General features: G+C 37.7%; 1 protein-coding gene across 1 annotated transcript in view; it reads left to right on the top strand.

Annotated features, from left to right (window-relative positions):
- The window catches only part of LOC136875547 (uncharacterized), a 160,367-nt gene extending 141,340 nt beyond the window's left edge, over nucleotides 1-19,027 (top strand). Inside the window, exons 10-11 of the mRNA XM_067149103.2 lie at nucleotides 7,638-7,702; nucleotides 18,859-19,027. Of these exons, the coding sequence (XP_067005204.2) occupies nucleotides 7,638-7,702; nucleotides 18,859-18,882 (89 nt within the window). The 3' untranslated portion in view covers nucleotides 18,883-19,027. The remainder of the gene's footprint in view (nucleotides 1-7,637; nucleotides 7,703-18,858) is intronic.
- The last annotated feature ends 273 nt before the right edge of the window (nucleotides 19,028-19,300 follow it).

The raw sequence follows: 19,300 nt of genomic DNA, 5'->3' as shown, positions 1-19,300 counted from the left end.
GCTGTTCCATAGTTTGTTCCTTAGCTGCGTAAACAAGGACTACGTCACGGTAGTGGAGGATGGGAAGGATTAAAGTCTGGATTAGTCTTTGTCGCATGTCCGGTAGTAAGACGTTGTTGTTTCTTCTCAGGGGATGAAGCGAAACAAAGACCTTCTGACACACAAGTTTGGCATGGTCCATCCAATTTAGGGATTTCAGACATAGTCACGTCAAGGTTTCTCACTGTTTTACTCTAAGGGATGAGTTTATCGTTTATTAGCAGAGATGGAATGAGTATACCGTTAAATGAAATGGCGTATGGCTTTTAGTACTGAGATGTGTCCGAGCACTTCGGCTCGCCAGGTGCAGGACTTTTATTTTGACGCCCGTAGACGACCTGATGAGGACGATATGATGATGAAGACGACACATACACCCAGTCCCCGTGCCAGGGGAATTAACCAATAATGGTTAAAATTCCCTACCCCACCGGGAATAGAACCCGGGACCCCTGTGACCAAAGGCCAGCACACTAACCATTTAACCATAGGGACGGGCAGTATATCCTTAACCACGTGTATGAGCTTCTGAAAGCCGACAATGATTGTTTCTGTTTCTGATGGATTTATGGGAAGCCAGTTTGATCGTGCGTATTCGCGTAGTTGTTTCAAATATCAAGATGATTTTATATTTTATCTCATAGGCCACGTAATATCACTATGTCCGATTAATTTTTGTTACACGAACTGTCGCAGATACCGCAACCTTGAATTCATCAATAATTGGTCTTAGAATTAACTGAGTATTAGAGACATTATATTACCTTCCACTTAACAGTCAGACAATGGCGCATTTTTTCATAACTTCAGCGGGAAAGTTAAAAGAAAATTAACACGTGGCGATGAGTTATTTTTCTCTGTGTATGTGAAAATAGAAGAGAGCCTCCGTGGCTCAGACGGCAGCGCGTCGGCCTCTCACCGCTGGATACCGTGGTTCAAATCCCGGTCACTCCAAGTGAGATTTGTGCTGGACAAAGCGGAGGCGGGACAGGTTTTTCTCCGGGTACTCCGGTTTTCCCTGTCATCTTTCATTCCAGCAACACTCTCCTTTATCATTTCATAGCATTTATCACTCATTAATAAATCACCTTGGGAGTGTTGACCCCATTGTAATAACAGCCTATATATGATTCATTCATTACATCCCTGACCCGGTCAATGACTGGAAAACAGGTTGTAGGTTTTCATTTTCATGTGAAAATAGACATTTAATGAAGGACGTCTTAAAATACAATCATTCTACTCTTGCGGATCGTTAACATACAGCTCCATCAGATAGGGCCCAACCAAAATATTCAGTCGATCATTTCTGCCAGAACTACACCTACCTCTGATCTTCGATTTCTGCAAAGATTAGAAACATAATATCTCATTCACGAAATTTAGAGATTCAATGACCATCTAGTTGCTAAATTTCTGATTCCTGTAACGGATACTTTATGACAGTATTTCGACTTAAATCAAAAAGTAGGTTTCTTGGAAACAACGTATCAGAGCAAGATTTATTTTGAGAAGTCGATTGTATGCCAACCGACAGATTGCGCAAAATGCGCAAGTCAATAAATTAAAACATAGGCACACTACAAAACTCTGATGTTACTGAAGGAGTGGTCACATAATGAGCCCCGGATAGTGATCCTCTTTCACAGGGCAAAAACACGGAATTTCGCCTTTCTTTTTATGATGTGTATGGGCATCGGGAATTAAATTTATCGTCGAGATCACTGATATAACTTTTCTTTTCCGATTATTCACAATGCCGTTAGGAATTCATCTTAACCCATTAACATACGATCAAACTACTTGGAAAACTGACTGAAAGTTCAATTTCTTTAATATAAGTTTACGACTGCTACACACACGCGGAATTCCAAAAATACAGTAAAGCCAATAACATTCGAGAAACATTTCGCAATTCTACCCACAACCTGTCCATTGATCACCTCCAACAGATTCAGCGCTATATGATGTCTCTCCCGTAGTGTTTCATGAATGGTATTTGCGAATTAGTCGTATATGTTAATGGACGCCCATTGTGCTCTTCACTTCCAGGTAGCACTACCGTGTTCACGAGACATTTATCCTACGTTTACATCGCATTTTAAGCTGGTCGTCTTGTAAAATCAATCAATCAATCAATCAATCAATCAATCAATCAATCAATCAATCAATCAATCAATCAATCAACCAACCAACCAATCAATCAATCAATCAATCAATCAATCAATCAATCAATCGCCACCTATATGCTGCTAGGTCCGTCATACATAAGGCAGATTCCCTATCAGTAATTCACTAGATAATTTTAAAGAGGTTGGAGATTTATCGAACTTTCCCTTCGTCAATTATTCCAATCCCCAATTCCTTATCATATAAAGAATTTATCCCTATTTGTCCTCTAGAATTATGTATTATGATCCTTCCTACGGTTTTGAAATCGGTTTAGGCTTATTCGCCTATCAATAACATCCCAAGGCATACCTCCACTGACAGCTCGTAATACACCGCTTAGTCCAACATCACGTATCCTTACTCCAAAGTTATTCCAGCCAATCAGAGATAATCCAACCATCTTTACTCCCAGCTCGTCCATCTCACAACGTTGTCAATGTATTTTGCAGTCGCTCATAACCCTGTAACTTATTTACTACTCTATGCAGTATAACATTGTCCACAAAAATTTCATCTGTGATTCCATTGCCTTATTCATAGCACGTATATATATAAAGATAAAGGTTCGCTGTTACTGCCTTGCGAAACTCATCTATTAATCGTTATAGAATCAGATAATGCTTCATGCACTTCAATTTCCTGAGTTCTATTTTCTAGAACTTTAGCCACCCATTCAATCAATCTTTTTATTAAAATAGTGTTCATTTTTTCCAGTAATCTCCTATGATCTAACCTACTAAACTCTTTGGATAAGTGAGTTGTGCCAGAGTTCATTTGACACATTTGCCAGAATGCTGAAAGTTGATCATCTATGGAACAATGTTCCCAAAACCCTAACTTCCTTCCATCAAACCACTTATCAATTTCCCAAACGTGACTCATATAATCAGAGATAATACTTCCTCAGTGTTTACACGCAACATATGCCAAGCTCACTAGCCTTTAATCATCCGTTTTATTTTTATCATCCTTTCATTTGTGCAGTACGCCTACTATTCCAAGCGATTCTTCAGTTTTCAACTTTTGTAACTTTTCGTAAATATATTATTATCATTGTTAAATTTCATTACTTCACTAGTATTATTTACCTCCTCTATATTTAGAAAACGCAAACTTCCTTCCATCAAACCACTTAGCAATGTCCCAAACATGTCTCATATAATCGGAGATAATTCAACCGTCTTAATGTCCAGCTGATTAAATAGGCGAGGACTAAAAAAGGACTCGGCAGTTTCTTCCTGATAGTGGGGATATTAACGGCTCTGACACATGTGACAAATCTATGAATGATTGTCATGATTTTAATTGTAACAATGATGAAAGCGTTAAGGTTGTTCTCTCGTCCCTGATGAGTGACAACGCACGGAAGTCGGACATCAAATAAAATGATTCTTCCTGATAGTGGTGATATTAACGGCTCAGGCACATGTGACGAATCTATGAATGATTGTCATGATTTTAATTGTAACAATGATGAAAGCGTTAAGGTTGTTCTCTCGTCCCTGATGAGTGACAAAGCACGGAAGTCGGACATCAAATAAAATGATATCAACACACCGGATGCCACTTTCTGTGGTCCAGGAAAAGAGAGATTTATTTTTCACATTGAAAAGTGCTTCAATTTTGGCGCTTGTGCCAAAAAATGGAGGAGCGATACTGAATTGAAGCAATGGGCTTTACCTTTACCTATTATTACCTATTCACCAACAGAACATTGGGGAATCTTATATTTTGACTTTCTGTCGCGATATCTAATGATACTGTCATAGCTCAAGTAGAACTCCTAGAAAGTGTATTATCATAGGATAACGCCATGCACGAGAGACTTGAACACACAGGCAGTCACATTTGGAGGACTATCAACCAAAACCGACCCTTCATTACGGAAGAAAATTATTAGATACTTAAATATGTTTCCACAAATTTAACGTGATTTTGTAATTGAAGTCATTGCTGTAATTGACTACCACTCAACTCTGTATCGTGCGGAGATTGTAATTTGGAATTCCTGATCATAAAATATTGAAAATCCTAAAGTAAAATAAAGGCTGTAAATATTACGTTGTAGTAACGCTGCTAATTTGCATTCTTTCCAGCATATAATTCATCAAAATATTCGTACTTCTCGAAATTTTAGAATGTAGAATTAATGGAGGAAATTGTTCACTCGATATCTAACAAATATCCCAAGCCTTATATCATAGTAGGTTTGTTTCTTTAAACAAGCCCACATCTATGACTGAGTTTCCAGCCTTCAGTTCTCGGATACGGGGTTCGATTCTCATCTGCTTTGACGATTTATTCTTGAACTGTAAATTTCCTTGTCTCGGAACAGAGTGTTCGTTCTCTACCAACATTCTTGCAGCCCATACAAAACAAACAACATTATGCTCCTCAGATAATCATGTTCTCTTTGTTTTGGGAGTCTACTGTTACTGGTTCCATTTCGTCAAACAATCAGAGGAGGAAATTTGACTGCATTATTTCTTATATCTATTTATACTTAAAAACAAACCAAACCCCATGGCAATACAGCCCTCGAAGGGCCTTGGCCTACCAAGCGACCGCTGCTCAGCCCGAAGGCCTGCAGATTACGAGGTGTCGTGTGGTCAGGACGAGGAATCCTCTCGGCCGTTATTCTTGGCTTTATAGACCGGGGAGGCCATCTCACCCACAGATAGCTCCTCAATTCTAATCATGTAGGCTGAGTGGACCTCGAACCAGCCTTCACGTCCAGGTACAAATCCCTGACCTGGCCGGGAATCAAACCCGGAGCCTCCGGGTAAGAGGCAGGCACACTACCACCACGGGGCTGGCCTATTTATACTTAGAGAGAGTTAAATATTTTCTGTGCCTGGATTGATTGGATAGTTTTTTTTAAGTGGTCGATACTTAGCTATATGTCATAAAAGTGTAGATCTCTCAGGCCAGGTATCACCGGAACTTCATTCCATTGCTCTAGAATCCATCAAAAATAGTTGATTCGTCCTGTGGGAAAAATATTAAATACATGAAAGTGAATCTAGACATTTTAATGCATAATAACTCACAAAATTGTTTAAAATCTTTATACGGAAACCGGAATTCCAATGGGTGTCAAGCAAACATTTTCTACGTGGTCAGATTTTGATATATCTACACTAAATGAGCCATATTTTGGCTAAATTTTATTGTCAGGTACTGCATGGAATGAGGTATAAGGATGTCGTTGTGAAATGAAGAAAACAGTTTTGTTGCTGTTATCATTATACAGAGACCATGTTAATAATTTCGAAAAAGATCAGATCTGTTTAGTGTTTGTGTTTAGAAGTAGTAAATAAAGTGAATTAACGTAATGGGTTTCGAGAGTGCCGAAGTATTACTTATAAAAAGCAATAAGTTGTTATATTTTATGTTCAAGGCTTAAAACATATTCGTCAATTTAACATGCAAATGGCAATATTACGTAGTTTTTTCACGTTACCCTCTCTAAGATACGACATTTTCAAAAATACTATTTTCATGTAGTACTGTGCATGTAATAATATACTGAAACTCCATTAAATTACCTCAATACAGAACCAAGTGTCTACCTGCACGTTCTCCGTAGTACCAATATGACAAGCAACTTCATTGTCAATGTGGACAGTAGTAAAAGAATCAAGCCATATTTCCCATCCTTGATGAGAATAGTAGGTAGATCTCGGGCATTTCGTAACCCATTCTTGGCAAGCAACTGTATTCGACCACTAAGAGTGTCATATATACTATCTGCGCACTTTTTGGCGATAGATTTACACCCTAGTGCTGAATCGGTCGACTTCAGTTATCTTCGAGATTCGTATTGGCAACCTTTGAAACACAGACTAAGAAACGCTTATGATCGCTGTGCGACATCTGGCGTACACTTTAAGTACTCGTACTGTTGTTGTTTACACAGAAAAGCCAAACTATAGAATTCATGCTAGGAACAAGTTTCGCATCGAGAAATCTTATATAGTATTATATATTGTGTGTGTGACACAGTTGTTGGCGTAAGATAATAAAGGTTTAGAAAATTCATATCGGTCGATCATATTATCGATTCAATTCAGATTTCATTTCCATTGAGTTGGCAGTATTACCGGAACCGGCAGTGCTCCCTCCTTACTCCTCAACCCAGTACAAAAATCTATCACTAAAAAGTGCGCATACAGTACTCTCCTACAGTTCTACTAGTATATTACAAGGAGAAATATCTGTTCTCTTTCAACCCCATCAAAGTAATACTGGTAGGATCTAGAAGAAGCATTCCTCTTCCATTTTCCAAGTTCCTCAGAGAATTATGTTTTAACAAACACTCCTTCCGTCACTTAACCTTAATGGCCTTGAAATGCCTAATATAATATGTAAGGAACCATGTTTAGGGATAGATTGAATTGACCTTAAGGAAACCTTTTAAGGAAAAGAAGTGTTCATTTACCAGTTCTTGTGGCAGGCCGTAATTTTCGGAAGTTGTTTTAAATAAATATATTATATTGTAGATTATTTTATATGACGACATCATACGACGTGGAGTGTAAAAAGGACTGTTTTCCGCCTTGAAAATGTTGACTACCACCGCCATATTTGAACCCTCAATCTTAGGATACGGAGGCAGACACTCTACCACTGCTCACAAAGGAAGTTAGGTTGTTGCCTTGAAATAATATCAACTTTTTATTTAAACAAATATTTCAATCAGATACTGAAAGAAATAAAGACTTCTTCCATTCAAATTGGACCTTCTGTTATCATTTCTGTGCCACAGAACTTACAGCTCTCCGTAGCAGCCTGTAAAAGTCTTTAAGTATAATTTTTAAATCATTCGTTGCAGTATTTTGAATTGTTGAAACATCCTTCTTGGACGAACTTTTCAGCAAAATTTCGGGGTAAGCAATGGAAAATAATTCCACATTGAGTATAAAGGAATTTTGAAATATTCGTATTCAACAATCTTTCAGTGGAAGCAAAGAGGAAAATAATGCTACGCTGACATAAGGGCAATAAGTAGAGAATGTGTAGTAACGTTCAGAAATCCCTTGGCCAATATATATATTGTAGATCATTGTATATGTGATCATACGTAAGAATCAATGACCAGCTTGCAAAAGTCACTCAGAGAATGCTAATAATTCCCAGGGCCATGTAACTATGAAGTATCTCAATATTGTACACTATACGGTACGAGAAACATTATGACGTAACTATTTCTGAAATATAATCTATCTTAGAACTTTTATGAAGAAAGGTATTGATAAAGTACTCAGATGGCACTGTAGTATCTCTTTCAGGGACTTCCGTAATATATAGAATATAAGAATTACTCCAAAAAATGTTCCTTTGCTCAGAATTACAAATTTTTCCACATGTATTAAAGGTTATTTCGGAGAAGTACATAAGCACTGTTGAATATGGTTATTTTACAGATGGTGCCGGTAATTGTATGAAGATTTACCTCATCTCCAAATGTATACACACTGAGATTGGAAGGGTGAGTCCTATTAATATAATTTCGTGGGCTTAAAACGAATGAGGAAAATAAGGATGGAAGCTGAGTAAACTAATATTTCTCGCAACTGATGTTAACATCATCCCTTTCATATCATCTAAGCAGGTAGCATCAAAAATTTTAATTCACTGTACTCTGTTACTCTGCGTAAGATATTGTACAGCAAACATTGAAAATCCAAAAGGGGATATTTTCTTGAATTAAAAGTTTTTGTAACATTCCTTCTATACATATTTTTAAAAATAGTTGAGAGAATGTTAATATACTGTAGTTTCTCACATATGCACTGTATTTCAAATACAAAAATGATACTTTTGCATGATAGTTCCACAGTTCCACACAGTTACGAAAATAATTAAGAAAGACATTATCTTCTTCAAATCTTAACGTATCGAAAGGACAATACTTTTGTTATATTTCTTTCTAAACAAAGAAAAATAATTATTCTTCAACTTTGACAAACATTTTCGTCAATCTACCTCTTTACTAGAGTACTAAAATCTTTCCTTCCATTTGTTACAAATGGTAGTGCTGAGTAGAAAGGGTTCCGGAAAGAGGACAGAGAACTTACGTTTAGTCAAAATTTTCCGGTCATCGAAAGTTTCTCCAGCTGATCGAGGTCGACCTTCAAGCGATGTTACTGCTGACCATTTATGTAACACTCAAAAACACTAGCGAGTGTGTCATATCTATGTACATGCAGCAAGAATGACTAAGAAACCACGAGAACAATTTGCCAGTGCGAAAACTGAATATCATGTTATTTTGTCATTTTTTACCCTTTTTATGTATAGCTGAACCGTTTTAAACATATACTGAACTAAATTCAAGTACATTAATATGTATGGTTTTCTTGAACACGTAGGTTGTTTAGATCCTCATATCACGCATGCAAATGTTTTACAGTTACAGGTAAATCATAGAAACCGATGGTGGCGTCAGACTGAGTCGTACAAGCCATGATTTGCCATTTCTATCTTTCCTCACTGAGCCATAAATTGCTATTGCAGCACAACCGACCCTTGAGTAACACATTTCATAATATCCAGATGCAATAGTCATACTCCCAACAATATCTCAGACTGTACCTCAATATAAAATTTTCGGGGCAAGCAGAGGAAAATAATTCCAATATTGTGTATAATGGGTTGTTGAAATGTCCGCCTTCAACAATACATTCAGTATTCTTTAAGTGGAAGAAAAGAGGAAAATAGGATAGGATTAATGGTAGAAGCTCGAGGTACTATCCCTTGATTCACTGTGAATTTTTGGAAATAATTAAATTTAGACGTTCCAGAACTGCAAACTCTATCTTTGTTAGCTGTACGGGGTTCCATTTCATTGCTCAGAAGTCATTGCTACATGCTATGACTTGTAATTTAAGGACATTATAAGAATAATATCATCAACAAGTTTATAATCATAATCCGAAATTATACAGTTGTTTGTGTCATTATACTTTGTGCATTGTTGTAACCTTCAACTGAAGGAAGTTTTGTAAATAATACGGCTTAATATTGTGTACACTAAAACACAACTAACGGGGATGACAGGGCCTCGAAAACCTTTCTCCCAAGGAGTTAAATCTAAATATCAATCACAATCCTATTTAATTTCCATAGAATCATCTAATCGATGGTTTCATTTTCTTAAAATATGTCATATCTTCCATAGAATTGTCTGGGAAAAAAAACCAATTTCATCATAAAATGGAATGAAATATTATGCGTTGCATGGGCAAAAGAGTTTCACGCAGTCGTTTCGAAACAGTTCATCTCAGATCTAAAACCATACTCTCGGCTCTTGTAACGTAAATTTCTATATGCTCATTTAGTTATATCATGTTGTTTGTTGTATGAGTCATCAGTCCATACATTGGTGTTATGCATCCCTCCATGCCACCCATTCCTTAGCTAATATTTTCATTTCTACGTACATCTGCTATCATCTGCTTGTCATATTCACACCTTGGTCTACACCCCCCTCCCCCAGTTCTTACCTCCTATACTCCCCTCAGAAAACAACTGAACAATTCCTGGGTGTCTTGAGATGTGTCCTTTCATTCTATTTCTTCTTCTAATCAAATTTAGCCAAATTGCTCTCACCAATTCGATTTAGTATCTCTTCAATCGTAATTCGATCTACCATCTCACTTTCAGCATTCTTCTGTAACCCTACATTTCAAAAGCTACTATTCTTTCTCATCTGGTTATCGTCCATGTTTCACTTCCATGCAATTACGTCCAGAGTTGGGAAGTAATTCAGTAAAATTAATCGAATTATTTGTAACGATTAAGGTTTTAGCAATTTTTACTCGCAATCATTACTTTTCACAAAATGTAATTTTTACTCGTAATTTAGTTCTGAAAATAAAATTGTAATCGTTACATTCTGGTAAACATTACATTCTATTAATCGATATATATCGAGTATAAAGCTTGACAACTTTGGAGCGAAGAACCCGCAACGCCTCATGGCAAGGGTATGATGATGGGGATGATTACTGTTTTGAGAGGATGTACAACTAATCAACCAGCCTCTATTAATACTAATCTTAAGTAAAATTGAATAGGTCCATCACTTCGAAATTTGAAGATATCTGCAAAATAAAGAGAAGGGCCTCCAGAAATCTAATACCGTCGTAGTCGGGAAAGAATAAGAGTTGACCTAGGGAGGTGAAACCGAGGAGCCTGACAGGAGTAAGTGGAAGCAATTCCAGACACACCTGGCGGAAACGTGATCACCTACCCACCCTCCCAAGCTGAGAGTCCGTAGTGCGCCTTTTAGTTGCCACTTACGACAGGCAGGGGATACCGTACGTGTTATTCAATCCCGGAATATCCATTCCCCTAGTTGAATAAATATTTTGAATTAGTTATCCTGAAAATAATGAGAATTAAATCTTGACATGCAAACTTTGCTTGGGAGCAATCAATTTCAAAGTTTGTTTAGCCTCACTAAGTGATGAAAGCCGCTTAATGTATATACGGTAAAAAACACAAAATGGAGAAGCCTTATATATAATATTTTCCCTTGCAAATTTTGTTATCAATTCATCCTCATGTGAAAAATATCCCTACGGAATCACATTCTGTTAAATGAAGTAATTGTAACTTTAATGATTACTTGTTGAAAATGTGATTAGTAATTGTAATTAAGTAATTATTGTGACACTCTAGACGAATATATAAGTGAAGTGCAGGAGTCACCAGTAGCTAGGAATCTTAAAGATATACATAGCCTGTCATTAATGGAGCCGGCATTCCAATAATTTGTATCATTTCCTGCAATTTCAAACCCAATTACTGTCGACAAGAAGAACTGAAAGTCATCCAGGGATATTAATTTATTAAAATTAAATGAAAAAATACGCTATGACGAAATATACTTCAAGTGTAAATTTCCTTACAATTTCGATGATCTTACAAAATGTTCGCAAGCCTGCTACATCATGAATTAAGTGTGCTCTCTGTTGCGGCTTTTGTGTTGGTTCTCGTCTGCCGCATTTCATTTTGTAACAGTTGGCAATGTGCTGCTGCGTTTTTGTTTTATACACAGACACTGAACATGGCGACCGGCAGCAGTACACGTGTTTTGGTGTACCTCCGAATTTGTTGTACATAATGTGTAAATATGCAGTGTTTTATTCATGTGTAATAAATGTTTGAATCACCTTGTGAGTGATGTGTTTGTGTCTGCTCGTTTGGGGCAGTCTGGTCCTCCATTTGATTTGTTTCAAAATTGTATTTGTGCGCCTATGGAACTGAACTTTGTTATGTGCGGCCGATATGTTGTTTCGTCGTTCGCAACATAAAATTTTAGTCCTTCCGGGCCGGATGAGAATCATTGTGAACTTTGAACATTGTGCTAGTCACCTAAAAATTGTTATCGTCATGAATTGCTGCCTGCAATCGCCGTTTGAACATAGCAACGAGCTTGGCGCGAAAAGCATCGTGAACAGTTATTGTATAAAAGCACCAGGATGTCGTGCTTAAGGCTAATTACTACGAATGTTTGAATTCATCATATTGAGATTTCAACGAAGCCTACATTGTTTTGGAACTGTTTTGATATCGCACGTTAAAAATCTGTGGAAGTTACCACGTGCTATTTATTGCATTTGTTCTTGTGAGCTGTTTACGCCAGCCTTTATCTGATACCCTGATGTTCGAGATGTTAAATGCTACTTGGAATTTGGACTCCAGTGAACATTACATCGCAGACGTCATCCTTTGGACTTTCCAGTCACTTTGGGCATGTGATTCCAGCCAAGGAGTGTTTCCAGTGGTAGTGATGATTGATGATACAGCACCGCCATGTACTGTAAGTCTGTTCCATTTGTCCTTATTGTTCCTATCTTGACTATGGTAGACATCCTGCCTGATATCCTAACCCTACTGCTAGCACTTTCCGTGTATAGAATAACAGATTTGTCTTGACTTCTCATGGGCATTATACGATTTCGTGCTAATAATTTGTTGGGCCGCTTTGTGTATTTTGTATATTTTAGAACGTACGTGGTTTATTATACGTTATTTCATGCTTTTGTTCATCTACCTACATTGTTGGTTCCATTCAAAGACTGTCACTCATTTCAACAATGCAAAATGAATGCAGTGCACTGAATATAGAGCTTATTGTTTGTATAGTCACCATTGTTGTAAGATTGATTTCTATTATTATCTTGTCAATAATTGATTACCTGAACCATTCATCATGGTGTTTGAATCCGAAGCAAAGGCTGTTCAAAAACGTGGTCTACTTAAAAGGTCATTAACTCACCTTGAAAATTACTTAAAGCAAGATAACATCAACCATCACGAACTAATTTCTAGGCAAAATAGGCTGCCAGAAATTTGGAAGGAATTCAGCATTGTTAGGGAGTATCTAGAATGTGAATTAGACTCAAAATCTAGCGAAACTCACTTTGGAGAGCATGATGAATTTGAAAACAGATATCATGCAATAGTTGCTAGGATTCAGGAATTGCTTTGCTCATTTGAGAGACCCACAAGTCCAAGCAATGCATCCATTATTTCTGATAACTCTACTCGGTCCAACTGTAGCTTGAAGCTCCCTCCCATTGAATTGCCTGTTTTTAAAGGAGATTTGACAAAATATTTGAGTTTCAGGAACACCTTTCAAAGCTTGGTTATTAACAATACCCGCATTGACAATGTGCAAAGACTACACTACCTATTGTCGTCTCTTCAAGGCGAACCCAGGGATTTGTTAGATAACCTATCCATATGTGCTGATAATTTCACTGTTGCTTGGAATTTAGTTGATGAAAGGTACAATAACAAACGCTTGATTGTTTCACAGCATGTAAAACATTTGCTCAATCTCCATAATTGTACTAGTGGATCTTCCGTTGAATATCGCAAATTGATAAACCAAGTAAAATCTAATCTTAGTGCTGTTGACAATTTAGAGGGTCAGGTTCCACTACATGAAATTTTGCTACAGGAATTGATTCTAAGTAAGATCAAGTCCAACCATAGAAGTGAATGGGAAAACAAATTTGCCTCTACTGATATTCCCACACTAAATAATTTGATTGATTTCTTGGAAAGAAAATGTCAAACACTAGAGCTAACAGAATGCAAGAAACCTGTTATTGAGCAAAAACGAGACTTAAAATCCAACTTAAAAGCCCTTCACATTGCCAACAATAGCACTTCCTTGAATTGTAGGTTTTGCAAACTTGATAATCACAGCATTTCTGATTGTATAAAGTTCAAACAAGCAAAAATTGATCACCGTCGCAAGTTTGTGAGGGAAAATAAACTTTGTTATCTCTGTTTTTCCGCTTCTCATGTTTCTAAACATTGTAAGCAAAACAAATGCTCCCAGTGTAATGGGCCTCACAACTTATTGGTTCACAAGGAACAAACAAGTCCCAATAATAACAATAATAATATGAATGCTACAAGTTCTGCAATTGTTTCACCCACTGCCATGAAGGTTGTTTCAGGACTAGGTTCTAATGTTTTGCTGAGCACAGCGTGTGTAGGAATAAAAAATAGCTCAGGAGAGATTATACTAGTTAAAGCTTTGTTAGATTCTGCGAGTCAATTATCCTTTGTGACTTCTGATCTTGTCAAGAAGCTTGGTATCCGTACTAGGTCTTGTCGTCTACCTATTGTTGGTATAGGCAATTCGAATGTGTCTCCTGTAAGTTCCACATGTAACCTTGTTTTGTTCTCAAATGTATCAGATTATACATTGAAGTTGAACTGTGCAGTCGTGAACACAATCACAAGTCCACTCCCTGCGCAGGAAATTGATTGTTCCAATTGGGTTATTCCTGATGATATTATTTTGAGCGATAGGACATTTAATCAGCCCTCTACTATTGATATTTTGCTAGGTGCTGATGTCTACTATGAAACTGTGTCTTCTAACATTTTGCATAAGAAGGGTTATCCCGCCTTATTAGATACCGAATTTGGTTGGGTGCTCTCAGGCACTTTCCCTGAATCGTGCATTAAGAATAATGCCAAGGCTCGTCGTGCCAATCTCGTGAAACTTGATTCTATTGACTCTAAACTCCAAAGGTTCTGGGAGCTTGAAGAACTTCATCAACCAGTTCTTACTCCTGAAGAAAGGGCTTGTGAAGAACACTTTGTGAATAGTGTTCAAAGAGATGATTCTGGTAGGTTTGTTGTCAAACTTCCTATTCGTGCGGAAGTGCCACCTGTGGCTGAGTCTAAGCATAATGCAGTTAGAAGGCTCAAACAGATGGAAAATAAATTTGCTAAGCTTCCAGACTTGAAAAGGAAGTATGTAGATTTCATGCGTGAATACAGTGAAATGGGTCACATGGAAATTGCTCCTCCAGAAACCTCTAACTCCGTAAGCTTTTACTTGCCCCATCATTGTGTGCTCAAGGATTCTAGCACTACAACCAAGTTGAGAGTTGTGTTTGATGGAAGTTGTGAATCATCAAATGGGATAGCATTGAATTCTATGTTAATGGTTGGTCCTACTACTCAGCCTGACTTGCTGTCCATTGTTTTAAGGTTCAGGACCTATTTTGTTGCTCTTACGGCTGACATTGCTAAGATGTATAGATGTGTGCTAATTCATCCTGACCACAGAAATCTTCAGAAAATTGTCTGGCGTGAATCTACTGATGAAGAAATCAAGGACTACCGTCTTACTACTGTCACATACGGTACAAGTTCCGCCCCTTTTCTTGCCACGAGATGTCTAGTTCAACTTGCTGATGAACACAAGGAATCTCACCCCACTGCATCAGAGATCATTCGCTCTTGTTTTTATGTTGACGACCTGCTGACAGGTACTAGTTCAGTTGAAGAAGCTAAGGAGCTTCAATCCGAAATCTCTTCTGTGCTTGATAGTGCACATTTTCATCTTAGAAAATGGACGTCAAATTGTCCAGAAGCTCTTGCCAATGTCCCTGTAGAGGATAGAGAAATGTTGTCACCTTGTAACCTCACTAAGGATGAAGCTATTAAAACATTAGGTATCGTGTGGCATCCTAAATGTGATGAGTTTCAGTTTCAAATAAACTTGAAGAAAGCACCTAAGGAAGTCATTAAGAGAAGCATTCTCACTATCATTGCTTCCACATTTGATCCCCTTGGATTGTTAGGATGTGCCGTAGTTAAGTGTAAACTTATCCTGCAGTCTCTTTGGCAGTTGAAAATTGATTGGGATGATGTGTTAGAACCTTCATCTGAAATTCTTGAAATCTGGAATGCTATCTACAGTGAGCTCCCCTTGCTTAATGACCTCAGAGTGCAAAGAAATGTAATGCCCTTTGCTAAGAATAAGGTTATTGAAATCCATGGATTTTCTGACGCTTCAGAAGCTGCCTATGGTGCTTGTGTGTATACTAGGACAGTATCTGATAATGATGAGGTATCAGTGATCCTATTGACTTCTAAATCGAGAGTTGCTCCATTAAAATAGCAATCTATTGCCCGTTTAGAGCTTTGTGCTGCTCTATTGCTTTTTCGCCTAATGAGTAAGGTAACTGAATCGCTGAAATTGCACATTCCTTTCTCAACATACTGCTGGACTGACAGCACGATAGTTCTGTGTTGGTTACAGAAACCCGCCAATTGTTGGAAAACCTTTGTCGCTAATAGAGTTGCTGAAATTCAATCCCTCACTTCAGTCTCAGACTGGAGACACGTACCGACCCACAGCAATCCAGCTGACCACTTGTCTCGAGGTGTTTTACCCTCACAAATGTTTTCTCTTGATGTATGGTGGCATGGTCCATCCTGGTTGCGCGAATTATTCCCGATGTACCCTGATTTTGTTGCCAGTAATACACCATCTGCTGTGAATGCAGAATCGAAACCCTCTTTGAGAGTCTTGCTAGTTAATATGCACCCACCTGAGTTAGAGAAGTTTTCGTCCTTTCTCAAACTTAAGCGAGTTTATAGCTATGTTCTGAGATTTATTACCAATGTTCGCTCCACTAAGGATGCTCGTGTCATTGGTCCACTCACCCCTGAAGAACTGATGATTAGTGAAATGAAAATAATAAGTCTGATGCAAGCTAGTGAGTATGGAAAGGAACTTTATGACTTGAGGTCTAATAATGTAGTTGCCTCTTCGAGCTCATTGAAAACTTTGAATCCATTCCTCGATGATTACGGGTTGTTGAGAGTCGGTGGTCGACTCATGAATTCTCAGTTGGAATACAATGAAAAACACCCCATCATCCTTCCTCCGAAACACGTTGTTACTAAACTGATTGTTAAACATGAACATGAGATGCTATTGCATTCCGGCCCTCAGGCTGTATTGTTTTCCTTGCGTAACAGATTTTGTATTCCACGTGGGAAGACAGTTGTTCGTGGTGTAATCCATTCATGCTACAAGTGCTTCAAGAGCAAACCTCCACTCACCACTCACATAATGGGTCAGTTACCCTCGTATAGAGTTGAGCCATCATTACCCTTTGTTAAGGTTGGTCTTGATTATGGTGGCCCAATCATCATTAAAGGTGATAACCCGAGGAGTAAGATAAAGTTTAAAGCGTGCATTGCTCTCTTTGTTTGTCTTGTCACTAAGGCAATACATCTCGAAACGGTGAAGAGTCTAACAACTCAGGACTTCCTCGCCGCATTTAGAAGATTCACGGCGCGTAGAGGATTTCCAAATCTCATCTTGAGTGATAATGGCACAAATTTTGTTGGAGCCAACAATGAGTTATTCAGATTTATTAAGGATAGCTCTACTGAAATAGAGGAATATTCATCTAATTTGAATGTGAATTGGAAGTTTATTCCACCCTCCAGTCCTCATTTCGGTGGGCTTTGGGAAGCTGGAATAAAGTCCACAAAACCACTTTTAAAGCGGACCCTGGGAAAATGCATTCTTAATTTTGAAGAGCTGAGTACTCTTTTGTATCAAATTGAGTCTGTGTTGAACTCGATACCTCTCTGTTCAATGACTGACGACCCCAATGATCAATGCTATTTGACACCTGGACATTTTCTAGTAGGGAGACGATTGACCTCTATCCCCTCTCCAGACATATCCAACAGCTCCCGCTCCTGTCTAACTAAATGGAACTTGGTGCAACAGCTGTATCACGCTTTTTGGCAGAGGTGGTCAAAAGAATACATACAATCACTTCAACAAAGACGTAAATGGTGTTCTGTAGGGAAGTGGACTCCAACTGTGGGAGATTTAGTGCTTCTAAGGGAGGATAACCTTCCTCCTCTGGTTTGGAAAACTGGTATAATCCAGGAGCTCCATCCTGGTTGTGACAATATTACTCGTGTGGTCAGTGTAAAGTCTAAAACTGGTCTTTTGCGCCGTGCCATAGTGAAATTGTGTCCATTGCCCAAGGATGATGTATAGTTGTATATTTGTATATGTTGTATCTGAGTTTATTGTTTATTAATTTGTCTGTGATGAACATGAACACTTGACTTTGATTTTTAGTGTTGAGATCCCTCAAAGGGGGGAGTATGTTGCGGCTTTTGTGTTGGTTCTCGTCTGCCGCATTTCATTTTGTAACAGTTGGCAATGTGCTGCTGCGTTTTTGTTTTATACACAGACACTGAACATGGCGACCGGCAGCAGTACACGTGTTTTGGTGTACCTCCGAATTTGTTGTACATAATGTGTAAATATGCAGTGTTTTATTCATGTGTAATAAATGTTTGAATCACCTTGTGAGTGATGTGTTTGTGTCTGCTCGTTTGGGGCAGTCTGGTCCTCCATTTGATTTGTTTCAAAATTGTATTTGTGCGCCTACGGAACTGAACTTTGTTATGTGCGGCCGATATGTTGTTTCGTCGTTCGCAACACTCTCCAAACTTAACTCTAAACGCCTTTCCATTTTTTCCAGACTTAACATGTGCGCTTTTGTCTAATTGTTGTCAGTAAAATAATAAAAACTACAGCTGTATTTTCTTCTTCCTGACACTATTCATTATATTCTGAAAAACATCTTGCTGTTTTTGGTGTGAACAGAATGTTGCCGAAGACTTTTAACAAACGTTTATGAACTATGTGGAGAAAAGTTTCCTCTAACACTGTTTATTAACTTTGATGTCGACCAGGAATAACGCTGAAGCAGTTGGAGGTTTTTGAACAACAGATCACCACGGAAATATAACACTCATTTTACGCTATAGCAAATAGCCTACTTGAACAATGTTTATTTTTATGTAGAAAAACGTTGGTGTGATGCCGAAATGAAACAACGTTCCTTATGTTAATCTGTCTTCACCTGTTCATCTACAGCAATAGGGAGAAAAAATAGTTTTTGTCTTACTGTCACAGAATTAAATTAGTGGAAAAATCTTGTATTGTGAACGAAATTGCAACGGGAAATATCCCTATCACGTTATCACTACTTGCTGAGGAATGAAAGTACGGTTCATATATAAAAATAGAGTTCAAATACAAAATTTAAGTCGCAATTACAGTATACTTCTAAGTAATAGCAAGGTAATAAAGCAATCCTTCATGAATTGTTGTATAAACTTTAGAGTGTTTAATTTCACTTGCACTTAAACTAATATATTATTTATTAGTAATAAATTGTAAATTTAAATAAACTGCCTTAAATTCCAACCCTCTTATTTGATTAAACTTATGATAACGTTATTTATTTAACACTTCTTCAAATGTTTCAGAATTTCCAGACTTATCTCATGTAACAGGCTTGAAGGCAGTGAAGTGCTCGATTTGACTGTGAAGAGACGTTGCACAACCTACTCCACCATAGTTGAAGATGAATGAGTATTCTCTTCCACATTACGTTCAAAAACTGGTAATTAAATAATAATGTAATATCTTACACGGTGTAATCCACTGGAACCATGAAATGAATCAATTTGGAAAATAAAACATTAATTTGCACACGTTTCTTACAAATGTTATAAATTACTTATTACCTCATCCCATACAAGATATACCAAATATATACATGTTGTTGCACACTCAATTACAAATGAAAAATTACGCTATGACGAAATACTTCCATGTGTTATGTTTCTTGAAGTTTCGAAGTTCTTGCATGAGAAGCTTCAAGAGATACCATACCACGTGGACTACATTTACGAAATAAAAAACATA

The sequence above is a fragment of the Anabrus simplex genome, chromosome 1 (assembly GCF_040414725.1).
Source record: "Anabrus simplex isolate iqAnaSimp1 chromosome 1, ASM4041472v1, whole genome shotgun sequence".
In the NCBI taxonomy this organism is placed as follows: domain Eukaryota; kingdom Metazoa; phylum Arthropoda; class Insecta; order Orthoptera; family Tettigoniidae; genus Anabrus; species Anabrus simplex.
The sequence above is the reverse complement of the archived record's forward strand: the minus strand, read 5'-3'. Positions and strand labels throughout refer to the sequence as shown.